This window comes from Zalophus californianus, chromosome 1, assembly GCF_009762305.2.
Source record: "Zalophus californianus isolate mZalCal1 chromosome 1, mZalCal1.pri.v2, whole genome shotgun sequence".
Lineage (NCBI taxonomy): Eukaryota > Metazoa > Chordata > Mammalia > Carnivora > Otariidae > Zalophus > Zalophus californianus.
Window position 1 is genome coordinate 46,568,913 of NC_045595.1, and position 25,176 is coordinate 46,594,088.

The 25,176-nt window shown below is 47.0% G+C and overlaps 1 protein-coding gene across 8 annotated transcripts in view; it reads left to right on the forward strand.

Moving 5' to 3' along the window:
* The window catches only part of ITPR1 (inositol 1,4,5-trisphosphate receptor type 1), a 320,344-nt gene that overhangs the window by 277,870 nt on the left and 17,298 nt on the right, over window positions 1–25,176 (forward strand). For 7 of the 8 annotated variants that reach the window (XM_027586400.2, XM_027586401.2, XM_027586403.2 and 4 more), the window contains 6 exons: window positions 4,017–4,181; window positions 9,088–9,283; window positions 10,673–10,765; window positions 11,931–12,070; window positions 12,618–12,783; window positions 15,514–15,674. In XM_027586400.2, the coding sequence (XP_027442201.1) occupies window positions 4,017–4,181; window positions 9,088–9,283; window positions 10,673–10,765; window positions 11,931–12,070; window positions 12,618–12,783; window positions 15,514–15,674 (921 nt within the window). Of the gene's footprint in view, window positions 1–4,016; window positions 4,182–9,087; window positions 9,284–10,672; window positions 10,766–11,930; window positions 12,071–12,617; window positions 12,784–15,513; window positions 15,675–25,176 lie in introns of those variants that run through there. The other variant, XM_027586405.1, reaches the window with a different exon arrangement.

Below are 25,176 nucleotides of genomic sequence, written 5' to 3' on the forward strand. Positions count from 1 at the left end.
TTCAGGTCAGCTGTTAAAATAGCAGAAGCAAGAGTTGCGTGGGTGGACATCTCCCTCTTAACCTTCTCACGGTACAGTGAGCCTCTTAATCTATTACCCGGGCATCCACAGTCTCCTTTTTGGGGAATTTCCCTCTCAGAAGTAAGGCAGGAAGAGGGAGAGCAGTGGAGATGTAAATTATTTTTCCCAGTCAGGTCAGAGGTTTGGGGGGACAGGAGATTTTAGCCGAATGGTCAAATATTAAATGGTATCAGTCAAATGGTCAGATATTAATACAGCACACCCACTTCTGGTGAGGACCACACGGCGCCAGGAGAAGAGGCAGAAGGACTTGTTCAGACAGAGATGGAGCAGGTAGAGAGGTAAGGAGAGAATCGGGGTTATTTCAAAGTCAGTGGTGACATTTGGAAGTGCTCTTCCACTGTAATTGAAGGACAGATGCCACCTGCACCCATAGGGAGAATTCTTAGGAAGCAGAGATAGCTGATACAGGACCATAGGTTGGAGAGGTTTCCTGGTGAAAGGAAGCAAAAGGTTTGGACATGGGAGGCACTGTGGGGATCGAAACTGCTTTCTAGAGGTTTCTGCCCTGAGCATATAAGGAAGCTGAGGTTTTGCTGTGTAGAAATGGAAGTCATGTTGCAAAATAAGGTTAGTATAGTAATTCAGTGCAGCAGTAAATGTCCCCAGATGGGTATTCACATGGCAAAGGCAGCAAGGACATTGGGGGAGAAGGGACCACTTCAAGTTGACAAGCCCCAGGGGAGGAGGTGGGGTTTCAGCTCTGTCTTAGAGAATGGCTAGGACCGGGCCAGAAAGCAGAAATTCAGAAGAGCATTCTGCTGTAGGCCCCACAGGCCAGAGCAGTGGGGAAGGCCCAGGACACTCTCAAGAGAGAGCCAGCAGGAGCGTTTCCCTCCACTGGGGTTCAGGGAGGGATGCATGGGACCTACTCCCGGCACAGGTTACCAGGACACTGCATGGTAGGAGAGTGCCCTTGGGCATCGTCCTCCGGGTCAGTGTTTCCAAAGCAGCCTCCAAGTTGATAAATCTTAGGTGAGAAAGAGGTTCAGTGGTCTAGTCCGTGAGGGAGAGCCTGGGTTAAACAAAATTAAAGGGTTTTTACTCTAGGATTTCTGAGAGAGTTTAACGTGCATGATAAGGGTTATGAATCTCCAAGAAATGGAAACCGTGTATCTCTGTTTCCTAAACTTACTTGCCCACATTTTGTTTTAAGTATCACTTGGAATTAGTGTTGTAGAATATAGGTTGGGAAACTCTATTCCCAGTAGTGGGAAATGACTCAAGTTTTTTTGAGCAAAGAAATGGCATATACAAAAAAGTATTCTTGGAAAAATGCCCTCAAGTAGTGGAATGTTATGTGGATTCAAGTGGGAGGGACTGGAGGCAGGAGGACCATTTCAGACCCCCAGCAGAGCTCTTGACTAGGTGTGACAAGCCTGGGTCTTGGTCAGAGCGTGGAAGGAAGAAGCAGGTACAGATGTCAGAGCTGGAAAGGACAGGGTAACGTTTTGTGAGTCAGAGCCTCACACCTGAACGCCATGTAGGGCCTCAGTCGGGGTCCTTTTCTCCAGGCCAATAAGGTTATTACTATCTTGATGGGGTGATGAAGGAGGCAACCCCAACTCCAAATTTTCAGTCACAGATGACTAGGAAAAGAATAATGCAACTAAAGTGGAGTCATGCAGGGACCTAATTTTCAGGGTGAAAATGTACTTAAATTGTTGATTTACTAGGCTTGAGATGATAAGGCAAGCCATTGTTAGCTGTGGCATTTGAAAACATATGACCAGAGTGACAAAGACTTAGCAGTGTTACAGAAGGGAAGGTAGGTGTCATTCACTGATGTAGGTATCATTAAGAGGAATCTACTTAAGAAGGAAATATAGAATAAACAAAAAAATAAAAGGGAAAAAACTCAGTATTTCAGGGGTTGTTGTCTTATGGGCTGTTTAGTTTTTTGTTGTTTCTCTGGGCTTTAATCATTCCACAGGCATCTCTTCTTTAACATAAATCATTTGGGGGAAAGACTCAAACTAGGCAATTACCATTTATAGTAAAAGCTGGGTGAGGAGAGCTGAAATAACTATAATAAGTAACTAGAGTGAATGAAAAAAGGTAAACACTCACATGGAGCACATAGGAGACAAAAGAAAGTAGTTATGGGCAGAGAAGGAGCATTGGGCATACAAGGGCCGGCAAAGTGGGACAGGGTGGTGTCCTGGCAGCCAGGTGCCGGCAGAGTGGTGGGATGGGTGGGCTGGTGAGCCGTCGTGTTGCAGGAGCCGGGATTGGGTGCTAAGGGCCGACAGACTGCCGCCTGCACCCTGACTGGGTCCTTTGTAGACTGGGGGAGAGGTGAGGCCAGAAGCCAAACGTCAGACTGATTAAGCAGGGTCGGTAGGAGGTGGGGGCACCAGGCCAAGACCATGAATACATATGGGCTGCTGAAGTAATGGAGGAAACGAGGGCAGAAGTTGTTTAAACCGAGGGCAGAGCAGATTCAAGTAAAGCAGATTGCTCTGTTGAGACAGCAGGAGCCGAGGCATGTCTGAGGTCCTAGAATATAATCAGAGCATGGCCTTTTGTTTGTTTGTTTTCCTGAAACCCCATCAACACAGATCATCCAAGGTCAAGGATACTTTCTCACCCAATGAAAGATCCTATACTAGTGATGGGTAGAATATTAGGGAAAAAGTACTGGGGGGTTGAATGTTTATCCTGTCTGAGAAAGCCTAATGTTCTCTGTGGGTGTTGGCTTCCTCACTTTTCTGATGGCGGAGAAGCTCTCTTACACTGACTGGCCAGATTAACAGGCAGGATTTCCCTGGCACCTGTGGCCAAGGCAGCAAGGGGAGCAGAAGATGGTTTTACCAAGTACATCCGAAAAACTTTCCCTTCCAGTCTTCTCTTGACCAGAGTGTTTCTGTCAGCGTGTTGCTGGAGATGGACTTTTGGGCATGGGGTTTCTATTAGAGGTGGAACTATATTACACAGTAGCTCAAACTCCGGCTGCAAGTGTCAAAAACCCGAATCCATGCCTGCTGAAGCAAAGGAGAAGATGCATTGGCTCGTGTGACTGAGAAATGAAGATCCTAGCATCAGGTGCAGCTGAGTACAGGTGCCCAGACAGTAGCCTCAGGATCCAGTTCCATCTTTGGGCTCCGCATCGATTGTACTCAGGCTCCGTGGTAGGGCGAGGTGGATGCTAGCAGCTTCAAAGCTTACTTTCTCTTAAGTTCAAGGTGAGGATGAAGCAATAAAGTTGTCTCTTGCTGCAGTCCCAGGAAAGCTCTCATCGGATATCAATGGTTCCATTGGGTCATGTGACTATCCCGGAACCAGTCCTTATGCCGATTGACTGGGATGGAGCCCCACCCAGATTTCAAGGACTGATACATGGAAAGGGATGGATCCCCAAAGAAAAATTATTAATCCCGGGGGCGGGGGCAGGGAAACAGAACTCATCCTGAAGTCCCTTACTTTTTTTTTCCCCCCAACAAAATTATTTCCTCTATGAATTTAGGAGCAATGAAAGACAAGAACTAGCTGGTTCTCATTAAACTGCAACCCTTATAATGCCTAGAATGTAACAGAAATTCAGAAAATGCTTTTATTCATGCTGATCACAGGGTTCATAGATTGAGGTGACTTCTGTGTTTGACTAACTCATATAAGAATGTTAGAAATGATTCATATCTCATTTCGAAAATCATAATTTCAGTATGTGTTAATTTTGTTTTTGTCATATACAAATGCCACTTGATTACTATTGCTCATGAAGTTATTTGACTACCACATAATTTGTAATATGCCTGAAAAGCAAAGTAACGATATGACTTAGATCTATAAAATGGTTCTGGTCGGGTTCGGTGGGCACTTAGTGCAAAAGGAAGCTTTGTTTGGGCACAGTTGTGGAAATACCATTGCGTGAAAATGGCCCTCGACTGTCATGAAGTCTGTGCTTATCTGGCTGTTCCTGTCATTATTCTCAGGTCTGCAATAAAATCATCTTTCTAATGAGTTTTGTGGGCAACTGTGGAACATTCACCAGAGGCTACCGAGCCATGGTTCTGGATGTTGAGTTCCTTTACCATTTGTTGTATCTGCTGATCTGCGCCATGGGCCTCCTTGTGCACGAATTCTTCTACAGTCTGCTGGTGAGTTCCTGGTAGGGAAAGATTTTACATGTCGAAAACTAGGAGTGTCCCGTGTCTCTCCTCACAGACCCCTCCTTTTAATGGTGATTGGTATGTCAGGGCTAATAAGGTCACATGCCTCATTTCCAGTATCTGGAGAAGAAAGTTACCCAGGGAGCAGGGCAGCTGGTAGAGGACCAAGAGGTGTGTGATTGTGCTGCTTGTGTGCACATTGGGCCTCTCACTTTCCAGTGGTATACGGTGCCTACCATCTGGATCAGGGGATGTGTCCTCCACATGCATCTTTGCTTTGCTTTCTTTCTTGGACTCAGCCAGTGCTTACCAGGGAGAATGTTTTTTGAGACTGTCATCATCTGACAGTTCTCATGGGATCCGCTTCCCAGGGAGAACATGTAGTGACGAAATAAGAGGAGGAGTTTTTTCAAAGTCCCAAGATCTATGACGGGAGCTCAGTAGATTTATTGGTCCGGGAGACCTTTTCACTGGAAGTTCTTTGGTTCCAATCTGAGCCAAGTGATTAATGTCTTGATAGTCTATAAAATGAGTTGGTTCAATCACCTTCCTCCTGAACAGGTTTTTAAATTATAGACCAAATATCTACTTACTTTCCTGTCATTAGAGGGAATCTAGACCTATAGAGTTGTAGATAAGAAACCTTTGCCTTGTACCTACATCAAATGACAAGAAGCATAAAGCTGAGCTATCTGCAAGCAGAACTATCCATAAAGGGACTAGAAGAATTAAAATGTTAGGATAAAAAATGATCAAAGGGATTTATTTGCAAAGGGTAGAGCAAGGAAAACAAGGGTAGAGCAAGGGTAGAGCAAGGAAAACTCTTCTGGGAGGTATTCTCCATGTGACCTCTGGACTGGTTACTGAATTGCTATGTGCCTCAGTTTCCCCATCTACAAAACGAGAACAAGCTGTCCCCCTCACAGGGCTGCCACAGGGATTATCTGCAACTGTGCATGTCAGGGCCTTAGAATAGCACTACAACACAAGAAATGCTTAGCAATTCTAGCTATTACTGTCTTTGTCACCACTTACTTCCTCTGCCATCCAAAACACCATAAAGAATTCACCTTTCAGGTCATCAGGATTAGCTCATTCCATTAGTGGTAGATGTTGGCAGGCTGAGGGAAATGGATTGTTTTACCTCATTTTAAAATAGGTCTGGCTATAGTTTGAGGTTTTAGGTAAAGAGGTCTCTGGATGCACTTGTGATGGCCATTATGTGGCCTATTTTGGTCACTCTGTATCAGAAATCTTGAGAGCTCTGTGTATATTTCTGAGCCTTTTTGTCTCTTACAATAATGTCCCTGGATAAGGATCTGGGGGTGGGTGGGTGTGGGTGTGTGTGTGTGGGTGTGTGTGTGTGTGTGTGTGTGTGTGGTTTGTTTTTTTTTTTAAGATTTTTATTTATTTATTTGACAGAGACACAGAGAGAGAGGGAACACAAGCAGGGGGTAGTGGGAGAGGGAGAAGCAGGCTTCCCACAGAGCAGGGAGCCCGATGCTGGGCTCGATCCCAGGACCCTGGGATCATGACCTGAGCCGAAGGCAGACGCTTAACGACTGAGCCACCCAGGCACCCCGAGGATCTGGTTTTGGAGTCAGGGAGACCCATGTCCTCCTAGGCAAGGAGGTAGAGCTCAGTTGGAGGTCTCTCTCATCCCAACCGAGGGATCTCTCCCAAGAGACAGGAGATTCTGCTTCAGACAGTGCCATCTCTCCCTGGAAGGGTGTGATTTTGCCTATGTCCTGTGTCCCGTTGGCTTCGTTTCCCTGTCTCTACCTTCAAGTCCTCTGCTTTTGGTCCTTCGAGATGACGGCTGGCGCCCATGCTAGACGCAGGGCTGTTGTAGGGAGACAAACCAATATTCTCTCTGCCCTCACAGGCCTCACGGACCACAAAATCATTGTTGCCGCCATTTATTGAATGTTCCCCATGTGCTCTTTTCATACTGTCTCTCACCACGACATCTGAAGTAGATGATGTCTGCAAATGACAGATGGCGAAACTGAGGCTAGGTGAGGTTAGGTAACTTGCCCAGAGTCACCCAGTAAGTGCCAGAGACCAGAGAGCAGCTGAGCTCTGGTGACTGCCGAGTCAGTTCATAAGCCCAGCTCCAAACTGCCTTTCATCTGAGCTTGTGAAAAAGTCCCTGCTTCGGTGTGGCTGGTATTTCCCAGTGCAGTTTGCATTCTTGCTTTCACGTCTCTCATCCGTCACAGAAACAGTAACTCCGAGCTGCCAGTACTACCTGAGCTCAGCTCGCTTTTGGAGAACTCACCAGGATCCAACCAGATGGTAGCTGGATGCCTCTCGTATGTGTTTCTGGCTGTGACTTGTCTGTGACCTCAGGTGACATGTTACTTTTGGTATCAAAAGTAGTATTTAACGTGTTTATTGAGAATCACAGACAAAGTACTGAAACCTGTGACAGAAAGGAACTGGAGAGAGACCTCCAGCAGGGAAAACCCACATCTCCCGAGGTTGTGAAAGCCCCACTCCAGCAGACCAGAAAAGGACAGTGGGAGAGTGGGGCCCCATACTGGCTGAACCTGGTCTCGAGCCTGCATCCAAATGTGTCCTTAGAAAATGTTAACACCCCGAGATGAAAATGTGTCAAGTTCATGGATGGGCAGGTAACAGGAGGAGAAATCCATATGGTCAGTAAACATGGAAGAATGTTCCACATTAATGCTAAACGCAGATGTGCTAATTAAAACAACAGTGTGATCCCGAGCTGTACCTGTGATGTTTGGAAAGGTCCAAAGGCCTGAGCATGTCCAGGTCTTATGAGGGTGTGCTATAGGGGCCCCCGTCCCCTGACAGCGTGGATCAGTACAGCCTTTCTGGAAAGCAGTGGGGTGATCGGTATGTTTCTAGAAAGTTGCAACATTTGACCCAACAATTCCATTTCTGGAAATTCTCCAAAAAGAAATAACTGGACAAGTATGTATAGAGGCAAGTACAGAGGTGTTCATCACAGCATTATTTTTAATGACATGCAATTGGAAACATCTTGACTTTTAAAAAAAAAGTAAATATTTTGGTTAAGTAAACTGGTTTTTCTGTACAGTGACAGTCTAGGTGATCATTTCTAACACAAAAATGTTCATGATTGCTTGGTGAAAGGGGCTGACTGTATGCCAGTATTATGGTATATTGTATAACATTTTTCCAATGTAGTAGGGGCAGAAGAAATAACTTGAGTAGATGGTGGGGTTATTGGTTATTTTTGTTTTTCTTTGTGCTTTTTTGTGTTTTCAAAGTTTTCTCCATTGAACATGTGTCATTTTCCAATTAGAAGAAAGTTTCTCCTTTATAAAGTAATGCATGTCCATTGTCTTAAAGTCAGAAATTACAGATGAGTAGAAAAAGAAATTACTTGTCATCTCAATGACTTGGTGGCTATATAATCTTACAGTTCCTACCCCAGAACACAAGTGTCATTTGTTTATTGTCTGAAGTTGCTCTCACTTGCTGCTTCATAGTAGGTTGCTGGAAAATATTTAACTGTAATAGCAACATTAGCTTTTTGTACTCTTATATTGATGAAATGCTTCTTTCTTGCTTCCTTCCCTTTGAGTTTCCAACTTTACCTGGTGCCCCGACCACAGGTCTCAGGACAGAGATTGGCCTTATGGAGGCAGAAGGGCTAATTGACCAGAAAATGAACTCAGATGTAAAACTGTAAATTGGAAGGGACTCGGAGATCAGCCAGTTCAGAGAGGTTACATGGCTTGATCATCATCTTACTACAAATTAAAAGCAGAGTCAGGATTCAGACCCTTGTCCCCTGACTCACTTGGTTGTGCAATCATTCCCCAAAGCCGTGTGGAGGCAGAACCTTCAGAAGATTCGGTTTCAGCACAGGGACCACATTAAAACTAGCCCTCTGGTCCAAGAATAAGCCCACAGAGCTCTCCTCCATGGCTCTGTACTCTTCCCGCAGCCAAATATCTGAGAAAACCAGCCATCAGTACCACATACCTAGAAGTACCTACAGGCCAACTTCTTGCAAAGAGCAAGTAGTCTCTTAGGGCAAGCCAAGACTGTGAGCCCACAGTGCACTGCTCGGGGTCTCCACCCCCACCATACCTCCTCCCCCCATTAGGGAGATGGGAAGGGTTTAGGCTTCCTGGTGTGTTACCACCACCAGTGTCCCTGCCATGAGCTGTGTGACTTTGGCCCAGTCCCTTCATCAGGAAATGATCCTTACCATTTACTGTGCATACTCAGCATGTAAGCGCAGCATACACTATGTACCGGACGCAATACACATCACGTAGCTAGGGTTCATAGCAACACCCTGTCCTCCCGTCTGGAGATGAGGAAACGGAGGCTCAGGGCAGAGGAGAAAGTACCTAGCCCACTGTCCTGATGTCCTGTGCTTGAGCTAAGATTGCCCCTCGCACTCCAGAGCCCCTGCTACCTCTGCTGGCCTGCTGTATGTGGCCTTCCCTGTGAGACTCCCAAGCTCCGGGAGGACAGGGCCAGGGCTGGTCCAATCCTGTATCCAAAGTGGCTGGCCCTTAGCAGAAACTCAGTAACTACTCCCTACACGGACGCATGCCAGGAGCCTCATCACTTTGTTCTCCCTTGCCTTCTGAAACCCACTGGTACTACCCTGTATTTTCTCCATCCCCAGGACCTCTCAACTGTATGAGTACCACTGGAAATTGTTCTTGCTTCCCGCCCACCTTTTCTAGGCTATGTTTCCCATCTCCATTTTCACTAAGACAAGCAAGTATAAAGTGTTAAGATAATAGAATGCTTTTGAGTTTCTAGAAGGGTAAATTCTCTATAAATCAAGTTTTCATTATGAGATATTCGTGTACATCTAACCTAGAGGCTTCTTAAAATTGTCCCATTGTCTTCTCTTTGTTCATTTTTAAAGCTTTTTGATTTGGTATACAGAGAAGAGACTCTGCTTAATGTCATTAAAAGTGTCACTCGCAATGGACGGTCCATCATCTTGACAGCAGTTCTGGCTTTGATCCTGGTTTACCTGTTCTCAATAGTGGGCTATCTTTTCTTCAAAGATGATTTTATCTTGGAAGTAGATAGGTTGCCCAATGAAACTGCTCTTCCAGGTGAGTTTGAGATCTTCGGATCTTTTTAATTAAGAGAACAGTTCTTCATTGTAAGTGAACTAAAGAGAACGATGACTTTAGCAATGTGGGTATCTCCCTAGCACTCAGACTTGAATTCTGATTCCAGGGCTTGGTTCTCACTTTATTCCAAAGGTGGTTGGTATGTCAGATGCTGAGTGTAAGGGTCCAGAGCCTACATTTAACTTATTCACTAAAGTCAGTTTTTAAACGAATACAACTTATTAAAAAACAATTTGACCCTATATATCGAAAGCATAGGGGGATGCATTCCTCTGGCTTGGTAAATCTACTTCTAGGAATTTATCCTTAAAGGAAAAACCTGCTGCCTATGCATGCAGAAACAGATGCATATGGAAGAATGTTCACTGCAGTGTGAAAGCGGAACCAGTCTAAATGTAGAGTGTTCCATTAGAGTGTCCTATGGGGTGGCATCCCCTGCAGAGAGGGCACATCTTTGTAAACCTTCAAGGAAAAGCACCCACAAAGGTGTGGTGGGAAATTGCAGAATAATAACTATAATAGGATCCACGTATATTTTTTAAAAATGAAAAAACTCATATATGTCTTTTAAAATATGGAAGAATATTACCTCCCCCCAGCAGTGGTTGTCTCTGGGGCTTTTTTTTTTTTTTTTTTTTTTTTACTGTATGCAAGTTTGACAGTGAGCTTACATTATTTTTATATAGAGCAAACAGAAGTCATTTCCACTTTTGAGAATGAAATAAAATGATCATATACTTGAATGATACCCAAGTGTTCCTTGTCTCAATTAAAATATTTTAACACCATTAAGTGAAAGATTGCTGGGTTGTTTTGTTTTGTTTTGTTTTAATCAGGTAGCCAGAGGCCCCAAGTCCAAGGAACAAACTAGAATTATTATCACTGACTAAGCCAGGCAGCCTTGTTCTCCCAAATGCTGCATTCTTGACATGTAACTCTAGCCTCCAAGTTGACACTAAGTGAAATTTGCTGCCAACCATCTTAGGGTTCCGAACTAAACTGGTCTGGACCTTGGATTTCCATTCCTGCTCGCTGATGTTTTTTGTGCAGACTTGGTGTAAATCTTGCTGGAGTCTGTACGTACAGTAGTATTTGTCAAAGAGTTTCAGCTGTGTGTCTTTAAAGTTGGAGAGGTGCTATTTAAGTGTGATATTTCTAGTAAGCCTACAGGAATTGACATTTCTGGCTTCTTTCCCATCCAGATCACCAAATGAAAGTGTAAATTGCATCTCTGCCTTGAATTTATATGCAGGAATGTAGGGTGTTATTTATGTAAAGAATTGTTTAATCAGCCGTGAATTGGGGACTTCAAACATTTTAACCATATGCTGCCAGATTGTTCATCATAAAATTTCCTCTCTTTCCCAGAAGCCGGCGAGAGTTTGGCAAGCGAGTTCCTATACTCTGACGTGTGTAGGGTGGAGACTGTGGAGAACTGCTCCTCTCCTGCACCCAAAGAAGGTAGGACCTTGTAGGCTTAAGCCCCATGTTAGTGTTAGGCTCCTCTGGAAGCTTAGATGGTGCACAGGACATTGGAAGCAGATGGAAGCAGATTTACTGTTCAGAAGTAAGGCCAGTAGCAAAGGGGAAAGGCTGGGAGAGAGGAGGGAGATGAAGGGAAAAGAAGGCTACATGGGAAGAAAATACCTGCTTGGTTGATTCAGCCGCTATTTACTGGGTGCCCCCTATTTGCCAGGGACTATGTTGTAGGTGGAGGAGGCAAGCAGGCACCTAGGTGATTATTAGACAGTATGTTAAGTGCTAGGAATAAGGAGGGAATAGAGAAGATAGGCACCCGGAGGTGATAGTTAAACTAAAACAGCAGAATCTTGGACAGTGGAGGAGGGTTAGGTGTTCCAGGTAGAGGGAATAAGGTGTCTAAAGGCTTGGAAGTAGACTGTAGTGTGTTGGAGGAGATAATGGTCATGAGGAAGAGTAGTAGCAAGAAATGAAGCCAGAGAGGTCAACAGAAGGCCAGATCACAAAGGGCCTTTCTTACACGTTAGGCTGAGGAGGTTAAACTTCACCCAAAGGATGAATAGAAGTTGAAGTGGTGGGGGGAAGTGGTATGGTGAGATCTGTTTTAGCAAGACCATTCTCCCTGCAACTGCTGAAAAGAACAGGATAGGCAGCAAGACATGGTTCTTCCTCCAAAAATGATTAAGAATGGGCAGCATCCAATATAAAGCTATTTATCCAGGGGACCTGCTGTAAAACGTGGCTGGATTTAGCCAGCGAGGAGCCTAGGTCCTGTGGGATTACCCTCAGCGGAGAGATGAGATGCTTGTGACTCGGAGTATTAAGCAACTTATCTTAGGTCAAATGCCTGTTCAGAGCTGGGACTGGAGTTTCAATCTGAATAGGATAGGGAGTATTTTGGATTTAATATAGGGAAGGGCAGTTCTGACTTGGCTTGAGAAACTAGCAAGGGTTGGTGATGAAAACGGAATTGCCCCAGGTAACTTCAGCTTTTTGAAAGAAGTTATATGACCCTCGATTCCTTAGTTTTATTCTTTCTTGTTCCCGTGTGTAGCTGGTGAGCTGGCATTCAGGGAACACCATCTCAGAATCATGGTCTTTCTTTTCCCACACGTTGTAAATCTGTTGTTACTCACCGTGTTCATAGAGCTGGTCCTTGCAGAAGAGACGGAGCAAGACAAAGAGCACACGTGTGAGACGCTGCTGATGTGCATCGTCACGGTGCTGAGTCACGGGCTGAGGAGCGGGGGCGGAGTAGGAGATGTGCTCAGGAAGCCATCCAAAGAGGTAGCTGGATCCCGAGGGGAAGGGAGAGCAGGGGGGGTGGGGGCTGGGGGCCAGAGCATAAGGCAGAGAGCTTGCGCAGAAGCCCACGACAAAGCAGAGCTGGTGTAGTTCGGAGTAGACATGCAAAGCTAGCTAGCTGAGGCTTCCTTCTCTCCACCGCCCACCCTGGAGCGAGGTGAGGACCCCTGCCCTGTGGGACGGGGCAGCTCTCGCCCTCCTCTCAGGGCACGGAAATGCTTGTTGCCCCCCGGGCCGGGTCTGGCCTACCTGAATACATGTCCAAGACCCCTCAGATGCCAGGGAGCTGCTCTCGTGCACACACCACACGACACTGGCAGAATTGACCCTTTGGACAAAGGGTGTGAAAAAAAGACACAGCTGTGACTTTTCAAGTTTGCTGCCCAGTTTAACTTGTGACAGAGCAGACCCGTAGGGTGCGGGTGAGCCACGAATGTTGGGCCCATTGGCAGCCTCTTCCTTCTGCCCTGAGCTCTGCAGACCAAAGGGCAGCGGCATGACCTCACTGATGGAGACGCCTCTTTTCTAGGAGCCCCTCTTTGCCGCTAGAGTGATCTATGACCTCTTGTTCTTCTTCATGGTCATCATCATCGTCCTTAATCTGATTTTCGGGGTTATCATTGACACCTTTGCTGACCTGAGGAGCGAGAAGCAGAAGAAGGAGGAGATCTTAAAGACCACGTGCTTTATCTGTGGTGAGTGTGGCAGCCCAGCTTTCGCAGGGAAGCTCAGGCCCCACGGACCGGATGGGCTGCCCACAGGCTTTCTGTGGCAAGGTGCCGCTGCCTCCTCAAGCCTCTCTGCCCCTGGCGTTGGGGGGGGGGGGCCTCTCCTCTGCCTCCCTTCTGCTGGGAGGTGTTTGCAGCCGAGGGACCCGAGCGGCAGATCCCGGCGCCAGTGAGTCTGCAGGAATGAAGGTTCCCGTGGCAGACATGTGATCGCACATAATTTGAAATGAATGTGTCTTGGGGTCTTTTCATTTTTGGAGGGGCTGCCGAGCATCTCTTGGCCCCCTCCTAAGTAACTAGACTGGACATCTTTCATCCAGTGCCAGCCTGTGGATGTCTCCACTGCAGATGGTAGCAGGCGTTAAATCAAAGAATATTCCCCTCGGAGGGTATGGTGGAGGTGTTCAGAGCCTGGGCCCAGGACTCAGACCTGGGTTCTGATTAAGTTTCTGCTGCTTCCTAGGTGCATAATCTTGGCATAGTTGCTTCACTCTCTGTACTTTGATTTTCCATCTGTAAAATGGGTACAATAATATGTACTTCTCTGCATTATTGTGGGGCTAAGAGAGCTGGTTCGTGTAGCCCTAGCACAGAACCTGCACATTGTAAGCACTCAATGAGAAGTAGTAGACGGGTGCATGGGGTGCCCAAGAAACCATTGTCAGTATAGCTACAGGGAGGTAAGTGGAAATGTATACTAATCACGTAGGAATCTGGCAGCTGGGTGGTCATTTCATGATTATTCATAATACAGTAACTGAATATATAAATTTCCTACTGGTACCTCTACTCAAAAAATGAGCATTTTCCGTTTAAAAACTTAAATCTGCTTTTCGCCCCCTTAAAACTACTTCAAGCCTTTTGTTTTGAAATAATTCCAGAGTTACAGAAAAGTGATAAGAACGATACAAAGAATTTCTGTCTACTCTTCATCCAGAGTCCCCAGATATTAATGTCTTACTTCATTTGCTTGTTCATACACACAGTTTTTCTTATAGTCTGAGATCCACTGGCATGATGCCCCTTGATCCCTAAATATTTCAATATGTTATTTCCTAAACAAGAAGCTTCTCTCATAAATATGCAGTATAGTTACTAAGATTAGGAAATTAGCAAAGATACCATACTGTCACTCAGTCTGTAGACCCTGTTCATATTTCACCCTTTATCCTAGTAATGCCCTCTATAGCCAGTGGAAGCCCAGGTCATGTTGCATTCCATTGTCACGGCTCTTTAGCCTCTGTGGACATTTTTAAAGAGTCTGGTCAGTTATTGTGTAGAATGTCCCTTAGGTTGGGTTTCTCTGATGTTTTCTCATGGTAGAATTGGGGTCATGCATTTTCTGTAGGAACATCAAAGAAATGTTTATTCTCCTCAGTGCATCATTTCAGGAGGCATGGGATGCCTGTTCCTCTTATAACTGGTGATAATAACTCCAGTCACTTCGTTAAGGTGGTGATTGCCAGGTTTCTCCACTAAAGGTTAGGGTTTTTTTCTCTTTGCAGTTAGGAAACATTTATGAGGAAATATTTTGCGACCATGTAAATATCCCATTATTCCTCAAATTAAATGTTTACCCACTAGCTTTAATGTCCACTGATGTTTCCTGCCTGCCTCTTTTATTAGGATGGCTGTCCAGTGATGATTTTATTATTTTATTATTTCTACATTTGTTAGTTGGCTTTTTAAGAAAGAACTTTCTCTTCTCGTGTAGGTATGTATACTATATATGTATTAATACTTTTGTATTTGTGACAACATGGATTTCTGTATTTTTATTTAATCCAGTGGATTATAATCCTTTAATGTCATTATTTGTTTTGATGCTCAGATTGCCCCAGATGTGTCCTGCCCTTCAAGCTGGTTTCTCTGTTTTGTCATGTCACTGTAATTTTTTGTGTACTTCCTTACTTTATTAGTGCCACGAGATAGTGCAGGTTCAAGCTTAACTTGTATCTCCCTGACCCGGTCCTGGCATCGCCCATTTTCCCAAAAAGCCCTGGTTCTTTCTAGTGGAAAAGGGTATTTAGAAGCTAAGATCCGGGGACCAGGTGTGCACATTCCTGCTGCTGTACCCCTGCTCCCAGGGCTTATTGGGGTGCAGATCTAGCATAGACATGTACATGCACACCCATGGGTGTTTGTGTACATACACATATGCCATACACTTTTGTGTCTATTTGTATATACATCTGAAAAAGAATGAGTTCATACCCATACCTCTCATTCCAGTTCACCATTACACTGTTTCTCCCTTTCCATATTTGTGCTCCCTTCTTTGACAGAAATCTAGCTCCCATTATACATCATATATTTCCTTGCTCCATCCGAGAATCCACAGAAACTAGTTTCACACAGTAGCTCACCCAGACCTCTGCAAAATACAAACTTACCAGCTAAAGTTCAAAATGTGTTTAAAGTTCTCCCCCGTTCCCTGACAAGGCCACTAAGGCACGTGGAGACTAAACAGTGACGGGGAGGGGGCAGAGGTGGGATGCAGACCCAGGGCCATCTTCCCTGCAGCCTGGGGTTCCCTGTGGGGATGTAAAAGGGAATGCATGGAGGAGGCCACCAGAATCCAACTCTGCACAAAGGTGGGGACTACACTCGCAGCCTCCCCTGCGGACAGTTCTCTCGCAGACTTTTCTGCTCCGTGGCTGCTCACTTGGGGCTGGGGGCTTTTCCGTCTCTCCGTAGGCTTGGAGAGAGACAAGTTCGACAACAAGACTGTCACCTTTGAAGAGCACATCAAGGAGGAGCACAACATGTGGCACTATCTGTGTTTCATCGTGCTGGTGAAAGTGAAGGACTCCACAGAGTACACTGGGCCCGAGAGCTACGTGGCAGAAATGATCAAGGTGAGCAGGAAGCTCCTGGAGGCGGCTCACACTTGGGCCGGAACCGGAGCTCTGTCCTCGGGGCGAGCAGCACGGTTCGGGAGCCAGCGAGCAGGTCACACAGCAGAAAAAGAACACCTAATGTGTCCTGGGCTACTGAGCTCTTAGCCTAGGTGAGGTATTAGACTCCAGAGTTTGTGTGTCCTCTCAAGTGAACTGCAGAAGCACCAGACCGGTGGTATCATCCCCATTTTAAAGGAGGAAACAGTGAGGCTCCGCGAGATGCGAACACGGCCACCTCACTGGGGCTGGGCTTCTAACCTAGATCTAACCCCACAACCCAGTCTCCCATCTCTACGTATTCAGCCTCTTTTCTTCATAATGGATCCTTTTCTTTGTTCTCCTTAAATGAGACCTAGTCCCTAAGAGATAACTTTAAATAATGATCAGTTGATGGAATTCATTCAGCCTGGGTTATTTGCTCATTTGGCCTCAGTCTAGCCTTTCTGGGAGATGCTTCGCTAACCATTAGGAAGGGATCATATGATGGAGGAATTGGAGTCCCAAATTCATCTTCTTGCTGTTGGAGAGCGTGACCGCAGTGTCCTGGGAAGAGGGGAAGCTGCCCTGGGTTCCCAGAGCACTCCTCTCGGCCAGGACTTTGAGGAGGTACCAAACGTGTGCTGTGGGGGTCCCAGGCCAGCTGTCCTTTCATACCTGTGGTTTCTGAACTTCATTAAAATGTTCAGGAGGGGCGTTGGTAAAGCGACGAGGCCTGAACTGTGAAGTCTAGGGAGCCTCTGTGATTTATGTGAGCTCGCTCTGGGGACAGGGGGCTATAGTTCACTGACTCTCCTTCCAGTTGCCAAGGACTTAAGCACTCAGCCTGATAATGAGGTATCCTAAACGGCCCCGTCTGTGTTTTTTATGCAGATGTGATTTTAAAGCTTTTACTATAAAGAAATCTCAGGTGACGACTGATCCTGTAAATAGCATCATTCATATGCGGCAGACGCAGGCAGGCTTTTAGTTTTATTGCTGGCAGGCCGGCAGTCACGTGGCAATATTCTTGAGCCCACCCCCCAAAGAACACCAGCTCGGAGGCCTCTGCAGGTTCCAGAGGGCTTTTGGGCGATTCTGTGCTATCTGTACCCTTGAGGTCCTTAATGTCGAATTCCATACTTCTCAAATTTTAACGTACATAGAACTCACCTGGAGATGTGAGGGTTTGGATTCGGATTCAGCAGGCACCGTCAGGACTCCAGACTGTGCACTTCTGGCAGGTGGGGGGATGCTGAAGCTGCAGGCTGGTGGGTCATGCTTGGAGTAGTAAGCATCCAACAGAAGAGACAAAACAATGCTGATTGAAGAAATGATCCTCTGAACTGGTGATGTGAGTGCCGAGGAGAGGGATTCTTAATAATCTCTAAGTATTTAGCACTCTATGGCTTGTAAAGCTCTTTCACATCTAGTACTGTGTTTGATAAAATTACCCTTAGTGGGGAACCACTCAGAGAGAACTTTGAGGGTAGAGAGAAATGGATGAGGTTTTACAGCAGAGATGACTTTTAAAGGGGTGTTGAAAGAGAGTGTCATAGATTAGCGGAAGGAGAAGAGAAAAAAAATCAGCAGAGAGGGAAAAAAGGCAGGAGTTCCCGAATGCGGCTGCTGGGTGTGCTCCCTAACAGATGAAAGCCAGGCTCAGGGTTAGTGATGGGGACTGCACCACGGCCCCAGCGAGGGAGCAGACGGGGAGGCGGCTGGTGGCACCGCGCCAGGTGGGAGCAGATCTGTTGTTAATTAGGAATTCTCTTGGTTGCCAGGGCAGATTTTCGGCGAGGTCTCCAGGGTCAGGACACATTAACTGAAAAGTTCTCCTAGCCCATCTTTTCCTCCGATTGTTGATATTGCCAAATGAAGACACTTGGTCAGCATTCATGGGACAGCGACCTGTCTGCATGCACACACAAATACCTTCATTCATATTAAGTCCTGTAATGGGTAGAGGAGAGGACCTCTAGTTTTTACCCTTGTCACACATTCTTTTTCTTCTTTACTTTGTTTGCTTCTCTCGAAAGTATTTGTGCCCTGTCTTTAAATCTTCAGGGGCCAGTTTTAAAGCTTTCTGTTAATCACCTTACTTAACCGTCACAGAAAACTCTGGCGCACTTTAAGGTTTCTGTTTCAATCGTCAATCGTGAAGACTTAAAGGAGCCTTGTGAGCAGTCACCTGGTGAGGATTAAGGGCCAGAAGTCACCCCCCAGCCTCCCACTGAGCCTGCTTAGAGCCCATTGCTTGGCGACGCTTTGAAAAACCCAGCATTCAGTGTGCTTTCCTCATCCACATCATTCTTAAATTGTACCAGAACTTCTTGTCAAAAGGCCTAAAAATATGTAGCATCAAAAAATTCTTAACTCTGAGTGTCAAAGTTGCTGAGGAACCAGATATTTCGTGCTCATAGTGAGGGCTCAGGGAAGGGTTAGATGCATTGGCTGAAAGGCTGTGCCTTTGGCCAACACCATTTTCTGTGGTCACATGAATCCCTGCTGGCCACTCCCCGGAGAGCACTTGCCACAGGAGGGTAGACTGGGGCTGTTCGGCTGGAAGTCCAGGGGAGCTCAGAGCTGCGGGGGAACAGGCCACATGCCCGTGTGGCAGACCCATTCGGTCATACCCCGTGGAGGTAGCCACGGCCCAGAGATGAGTTCCTCTCAACATTCCTCCTGAGGAGGCAGGCCTCCTGCCCACCGCTTCTGGGAGGAAAAGGCCGGTGATGTCTTTGAGAGGCCGACTCTATTACTCCAGGATCAAGGAGAGGGGGGCAGCTCACAGTGTCAGAGAGGGAAGGAAAAGTCAGCTACCTTTTTGCTTACTTCATGTCCCAAAAGAAATCGTGACAGGGTTTTCTGGGACTTGGGTTTCTCAGGAAAACCACCTCTTGCCTAGTGGCCAGAGGCTGGGGGTTTTAAGCTCTCCCTGAGCTCATGAATTAAGATCCTGGAGACTCATTAAGAACCGTGAAGTAACAACGGCCCATAGACAACCCAGAAGAAGCAAACAGAAGAGGCCCCAGCTGGTCACTTGGAGGTAGAGGAGGAGCTTCACAGCTGCCCCAAAAACGACTCCCTGCAGACTGTGGTGTCAGGGATGGTAAATAGATTTTCATCTAAAAAAAAAAAAAAAAAAAAAAAAAACCATGGAGATGGTGCGCTTCTTGCCAGAAATGGCAGTAGAGAACTTAGCTGCCAGATGTTCAGCCACACTTAATTTTCATCGAAACATAATAGAAGATTGTGTATTCTCTTCTTTCTCCTTCTGGTCATGCCCTGTCTCCTTCCATTAGAGATGGACTATTCCCGGCAAAGCCAAGGCCAGGCTCATGCCTACCATGAAGTCCTTGCTCCCTAAGCATTGGATTTGAAGGCAGAGAATCCAGGATGTGAGTCTCGGCTCTGCACCTTCCGAGCCACATAGCCCCAGGAAGTCATGGGGCTTCCCTGACCTGGGTTGCTGTCTGGAAATGGGGGTTAATGGCACTTCCCATGTCCACTGGGTGATGGGACCGAGGTAAATGTGGGGGACCAGGGTGGGCCTGGTGGGCCCTCAAGGAGGCAGGGAGTGGATGCCAGCAGGGCCAGATGGACACACACAGCGGTCGGCAGGGCAGCAGAGCGCAGCGCGGGCAGAGAGCTGACGCAAGCATCGTGTCCTGCACTTCACGGCTGTGTAAGATGCCTTGGCTGCTGGCACGCTGTTGCTAAGAAAAGTCAGAATGGGCATCTTGACGCCAAGACATTCCTCCCATGGAAAATTCCTGCTTCTTCCTTGCGCTCAAATTTAAACGTTTTAAGTGCTCTTAAATGTTGGAGCAGGACAAAGTTGACATTCTCACTCTTTCTCCATCGAACGGGCCTCAATACCTGGGACTCGGACCCATGTGTTCAGCTGCGTCCTCCACTCACAGTCATTACCCACGACCAGGAGTTGGGGTGACTTGGGGAGTGGCCCCCGGGTTCTGTGTATGAGATGCTGTCATGATTGCCCTGGGTTCTGCGCACATGGCCGAAGCGGGTGCTGTCACTGGCACTGTGTGGGGGGAGCCCAGCCCCCACCCCGTACCTCCGTGCAAAACAGACAGTGCCGCTCGGACGGGAGAGGCAGCCTCAGATTCATTGACTCAGGCCCCAGACAGGGCTGTACTTACAGAGAAATGTGACTACAGAGTGACCTCACTTAGCCCTGGCAGCTCAGGGCAGGAACAAAACCCTTGACCTTCCTCTCTCCATAGCAACTGGATTTTTGGGACTACCATGTAGAGTTTTAGTGGCAGCCTTTATGAGAAGCAGAGTTTTATTAGCCCTGAACTACATTTAAATTTTCACGATAACTGATGTACCACATGCTCTTCTTAAATAATTTAACATTCTTTGACTTCTCTCTACTGCTGACTGAAATGAGAATGTGTTAGTCTGTAGATGATGATTTGATAGGCCATACAATCAGATATATTTAACCTGGATAAGTGGTAAATTAGTTGTATCTTGCCTGAAGGAATTTAAATACTGCACAGTGGGCAAGTTGTAGATAAAAGATCAAATATAGGATTCCCAGCAATGATTCAGCAGCCCAATTTTCTGTGACAGTCTAGCTCAGGAGAAAAGCCAGTGCTTAATTTGTTAAGCAGACTAAGTTATTCTTGAAAGTTAAAAACTCCAGAAATATTAAGAAGGAAGGTCAGTAAAGAAGACCAAACTATAATTTAATAAATAGCATCCATTTTGTTAATGAAATACAGATTTCCCTTCGGTATCTTGGAATTCTACCTTGAGAAATCAGTTCTATTTTCAGAGGCGTGTGTTTGAGTGAATGGCAGGGTGGTCAGGAAGAATACTGTTCATCCATATTTCAGCACCCCCCGCTACCTGGAGCTACTCTGGCCCCTTCTCTTCTCCAGGAGGGCGCACTTAACTGACTACCGGGCTGGCTGGGGAGAACCTCCTCCCGCCACAGCCTGAGTGTCGGGAGATAGATAGGCCACCGCTTCTGGAGGAGTGGACCGGGCTGTGCTTTGCCGTAACAATGGCAGATTGGATAATAACTCTAATAATAGGTCATGTTTAATCAGTATGTACTGAAATAAATGCTTGGCATGCACGGTCCCATGTAATCCCCAGAACAGCATTTGTAGGTGGCACTGCCACCATTTTACAGGTGGGAAACTGGAGCCCAGCCTGGGTGAGCAGCTTCTCCAGGTTCCCCCTGCTGGGAAGGGCTGCAGCTGAGACTCCCATCCAGGGCTGCTGAGTCAGAACCCACCCTGGGGCTGTCCTGACATGCGCACGTGCAGTGTGGTTCCCTCTGTGTTCACGCACAACCCTCCGTGTCAAGGATGGGCCGCCGTTGGTCAGGCTGAATCTGGTTTTCCTGCCTTGGACTGGCTCATCTCCCAGGAGAATTAGCCAACTTCAAAAGAGGCAAGGCCCAGCAAAGGCCCCACTGGGGGAGGGAGAAGGACCTCCTGGGTGATGCTGACTGGCTAACGCACAAATCAGCAAGAGGGAAGCTCAGTGCATTCGATGCATGTTAATTCTCTGAGCTGCCACCAGCACTGCTGGTTAGGCAACCACCTGGAGTCGAATACTACAGGGGGTTGTAGACATGACTAGCGTTCGGGAGAGGCAGAGCCAACTCCTGCAAAGGGTGTATCTGAAATAGGTGTTAATTCTGACTTGGTAAAATCTGAGAAACATCATTACCTTCCCCTGAGCCTGGAACAGGGAATGATACTCCCTTTGGTGGCCATTATTTGAAGGGAGAGAGGTGTCTAAGTTAAAGGGGAAGGAAGATTCGCCAGAACCATAGACAGACGGGCTTCCACACCCGGGTGACTCATCTGAATAGTTAGAACTCCCTGATAATTAGAGTGTCTGATCCATCATCCTTTAAGCCTGGTGCTGACTTTTTCTCACAGTGAAAATAGACCGCTCTTGACTTCTTTCCCTCCCCCCTCCATCCCTCTGTCTTTCTCTCACGTGCTCACACACTATTCCACTAGAGATTTTCCATTTTGTTCCATCTTGTATTAATTCACTTGACCTCTTCAGAAACTAGTTATATAGGGTTATAAAAGCAAAGAAACAATTTTCCAAGTCAAAAGTAGTATCAGGTCAGCCAGTGAAATGCTCTTAGAAAATAGTGCCCTTTTTCAGATAGGAGGGCCAAGTCCAGGAGCCTGCATTCCTGGAAAATGCTTTACTGAAAGCCCTAGTCAATTTGCATCAAAAAAGCCATGTTAGAGAGAGAGCTCTTTTTGGTTGGAAAATACCTCTTGGGTAAATTTCCCAAGCAAATAAATTCTTTTAGCAAATAAAGCACTACTAAACATCTAAGAGGAAGATTCGAAAGCCATAGGGCATCTGGCCTCAGCACTCACTTGTTTTTATCTGTATTCGATAAGAAGACACAGGAAGCAAGCACAGTCAGAAAGCAATGTGTTAACAAGGGCAAAAGATCAAAATGGGAACTGAATTACCTACAAGTCACTACCTTCTTTTAAAAGGGGAACTGACCCAAGTCTTGCACCTTTCTTGACCCGAGAGAGAGCCTGGTGCTATGAAGTCTGAAGACAGGCACTTTCCAAAGTGAGGGCAGCGGTTTTCTGCCCGGAGGAACTGGGTAAAGGGACCAAAGGGAATCGCTCTGGACAGAAACAAGAGAGCAGGAATGACTGGTGTTTCCTAATCAGATAAAAGCAAGACCCTGGAAGTCTGCAGGGGAGTGGTGCTGGCAGGGGCGGTGTGGGGCAGTGTGAGCCGGGAGGTCTGTGTGGACACAGCCGTCCTGCCGTCCTGGAGGGTCTCGGCCCCAGGCAGTGAGAATTCGGGAGTCCCTAGCAGCCAGGACTTGGGAGTCCCAGAGAGGTCAGCCTGTGCAGCCATCTCCCCCCACCCATCCGCTGCATCTGTGCTTCATCACGTGCCGGGCAGGCTGCTTCCGGGCAGATGTGCAGTAATGAGCTCGGACTTTTATTCTGGAATTCCAGAGAGGATGCTGGGAGGAAGGGAGTGCCTTGGTAAGTTCCTGGGACAGAGATTTCGGCGCTGGTAGTGCTGTATCATCAGCTTCCCTGCCTGACTTAGGGGGGCCACACGCCTAGATGAAAATGTCCCCCGGGCTCCAGAAGCCCTTAGCCGTGCATGAGGATACGGCCCGTGAGGCTCTCCAGTACGATTCCCAGCATGCTTCCCGAAGTTAGCCGGCAGCACGGCGGAGTTCGAGAATATCAGAGCAAGGGAGACGTGGACAGGGATTTGGCACTTGCTTTTCGGTGGCTGGAAGCAGCGCGTCAGCAGCACTGGACTCGCCTCCCAGCCAGCCAGACGGGCTCTCGCCCCACCCTCTGCACTTGAGCTCGGGTTCGCATCAGTGCCAGTGGCACAGGGCAGTTGCTGGGCTTGTGTTTCCCTGCCCGGGCTTACCACATGCTCTGCCCTCTCGTCTAGAGGCTCTGAAGTCACCCCTTGTCCCACTGCGCACTTCACAGGTGCCTTCTTCTTATGAAGCACTTGGCCTTGGGACCCCAGGTCTGCACTATCCTCCGAACTCTGCACAGCCTGACCGTCACAGAGGGTGCGTGAGGCACTGTTGGTAACAATGAGTGGGGCAGAGCCATAATCTGCCTGAGAGGGCTTTCTGTGCTAACTTAGCGGACAGGGAATGCGGCCTACCCAGTGAGCCCGTGCAGATTTGGAGCGCTGTACCTAGCAACTGTTCGACCAGTCAGCCAAAGACTGTGTTCACCACCGGTGCTCGTCTCCCCACTGTGAGCTAGTCCAAGGAGGTCTGTATATGCTTGTATCTGTACATAAAATATTTGCTTACACAGTTCCCCCAACTCAGGAGACATGGTAACTCCAGGAATGTATTTTTCTCCCCTTCACATGCTGGACCCACCTTCCGCTCCTTGCCCCAGTGCTGACCCCACCGGGCTGCCTTCCTGGTCACCTGCCATCCCAGACACGCTAACTGCACTCGAAACTCCTTCGTTTCCTCCTGAATCTAAACACTGACTGTAACTGATACAGCTTTACTTGATTGTAAGACTACAGTATGTAATGCATAGAACATATAAAATATGTTGACTGTTGATTCCCGTCAGCAGTAGGCTATCATTAAGTTTTTGGGAAGTCACAAGCTCTATGCAGATTTTCACAGTGCCGGAGTCAGTGCCTCTGAACCTCCATGATGTTCAAGGGCCAACCGTACCTACACTCAGGAGTCTTTAACATACCTCTTGATAATGAGGCCTGCAAGCGTGTTGCTAAGGAATGTGGGAATGAAAAGCTACTAGTATGTAGGTGTAGTCCTGCGTGTGTGCAGCTTACACAGGTGGACAAGGCTCTCAGTTTCTCCTTTCACAAACCCACTTCTTTTCAGGGCCTTCGTGTGACCACCTATAAAGTTGAACCAAAGGGTCTCTTATGCCATCTTTAGCGCTACAGTTCAGTGAAGCAACTTACAAAGTGCTGGTAGGAGTTCATGAACTACTGAAGAGGGTCTTTGTTAAGAGCAGGGATGTAGGTGTCAGGAGGGAGAGAGGACACCTATGGGAACAAGCTAGTCAATCTTTGGGGTCAGAAGGCATAGGGCAGGTGAGTAAAATGGGGGATTTGGAAAGGACTGAGGAATTGAGAGAATCTGCACACAGCTGATGATCTCTTTCACCCTTAAGAGCTCAAGCTGTGTGGCGCCTTTCTTCCAAGCCATTCTCACGGCGGTGACAGTGCTGGTGACTTGCCCCTCAACTCTTGCTGGAGTCTATGAAGAGTAAGAGAGAGGACTTTCTCCTCTCTTTGAGTCTATCTAGGCAGGGCTGACCTTAAGTAAAACTGCTTGAGTCAAGAGTTTGCCAACACATAAACCCACAGGATGATAAACACTGTTAGAACACTGTTTGTTGTATGTGAAGCAGCTTAGTAGTGAGGCTTATGGGTGTGTATGTGTTTGTAGGTTCAAAGATAAATGCCAAGTATTTTTTTCCTGAAACAACAGCAAAGAAATTTGGAAAGCTATTTAAGTAGGCTTAACAAAAAACAAAAACCATTACTTTATAAAGGTACTGAGAGATCAAAGTTGAAAAGTCAGGAAACCCAGAAAAGAATAGAGGAAAACCAATAGAAATTGCTAAAATCCCATACATAACCTCTGGGAACATTCTGGTAGATTTCTTAGCTAACTGAAAATGCAAGGGAAGTTGCCTAAGCAAAATGTCATGAGCCAGCTCGAGAGAAGGGCAAGGTACCCTAATTGTTCTTTATTGGGAATCTCCACTGGGCCAACCCTGCCTTGTCCGACAGCGGCTGCCAGCCCCACCTTACCCTCCTCCTCTGAAACCTCTGGCTTCCTCTGCCTGGCAGCCCAGGTGCCCAGGACCCAGCTGCACCACTCTGCGTGGCAAGCCCTGCTTTCTCAAAGTCTCCAGAGCTCCCAGAAACCACTTCACCTGAAGGCCTAGAATGACTG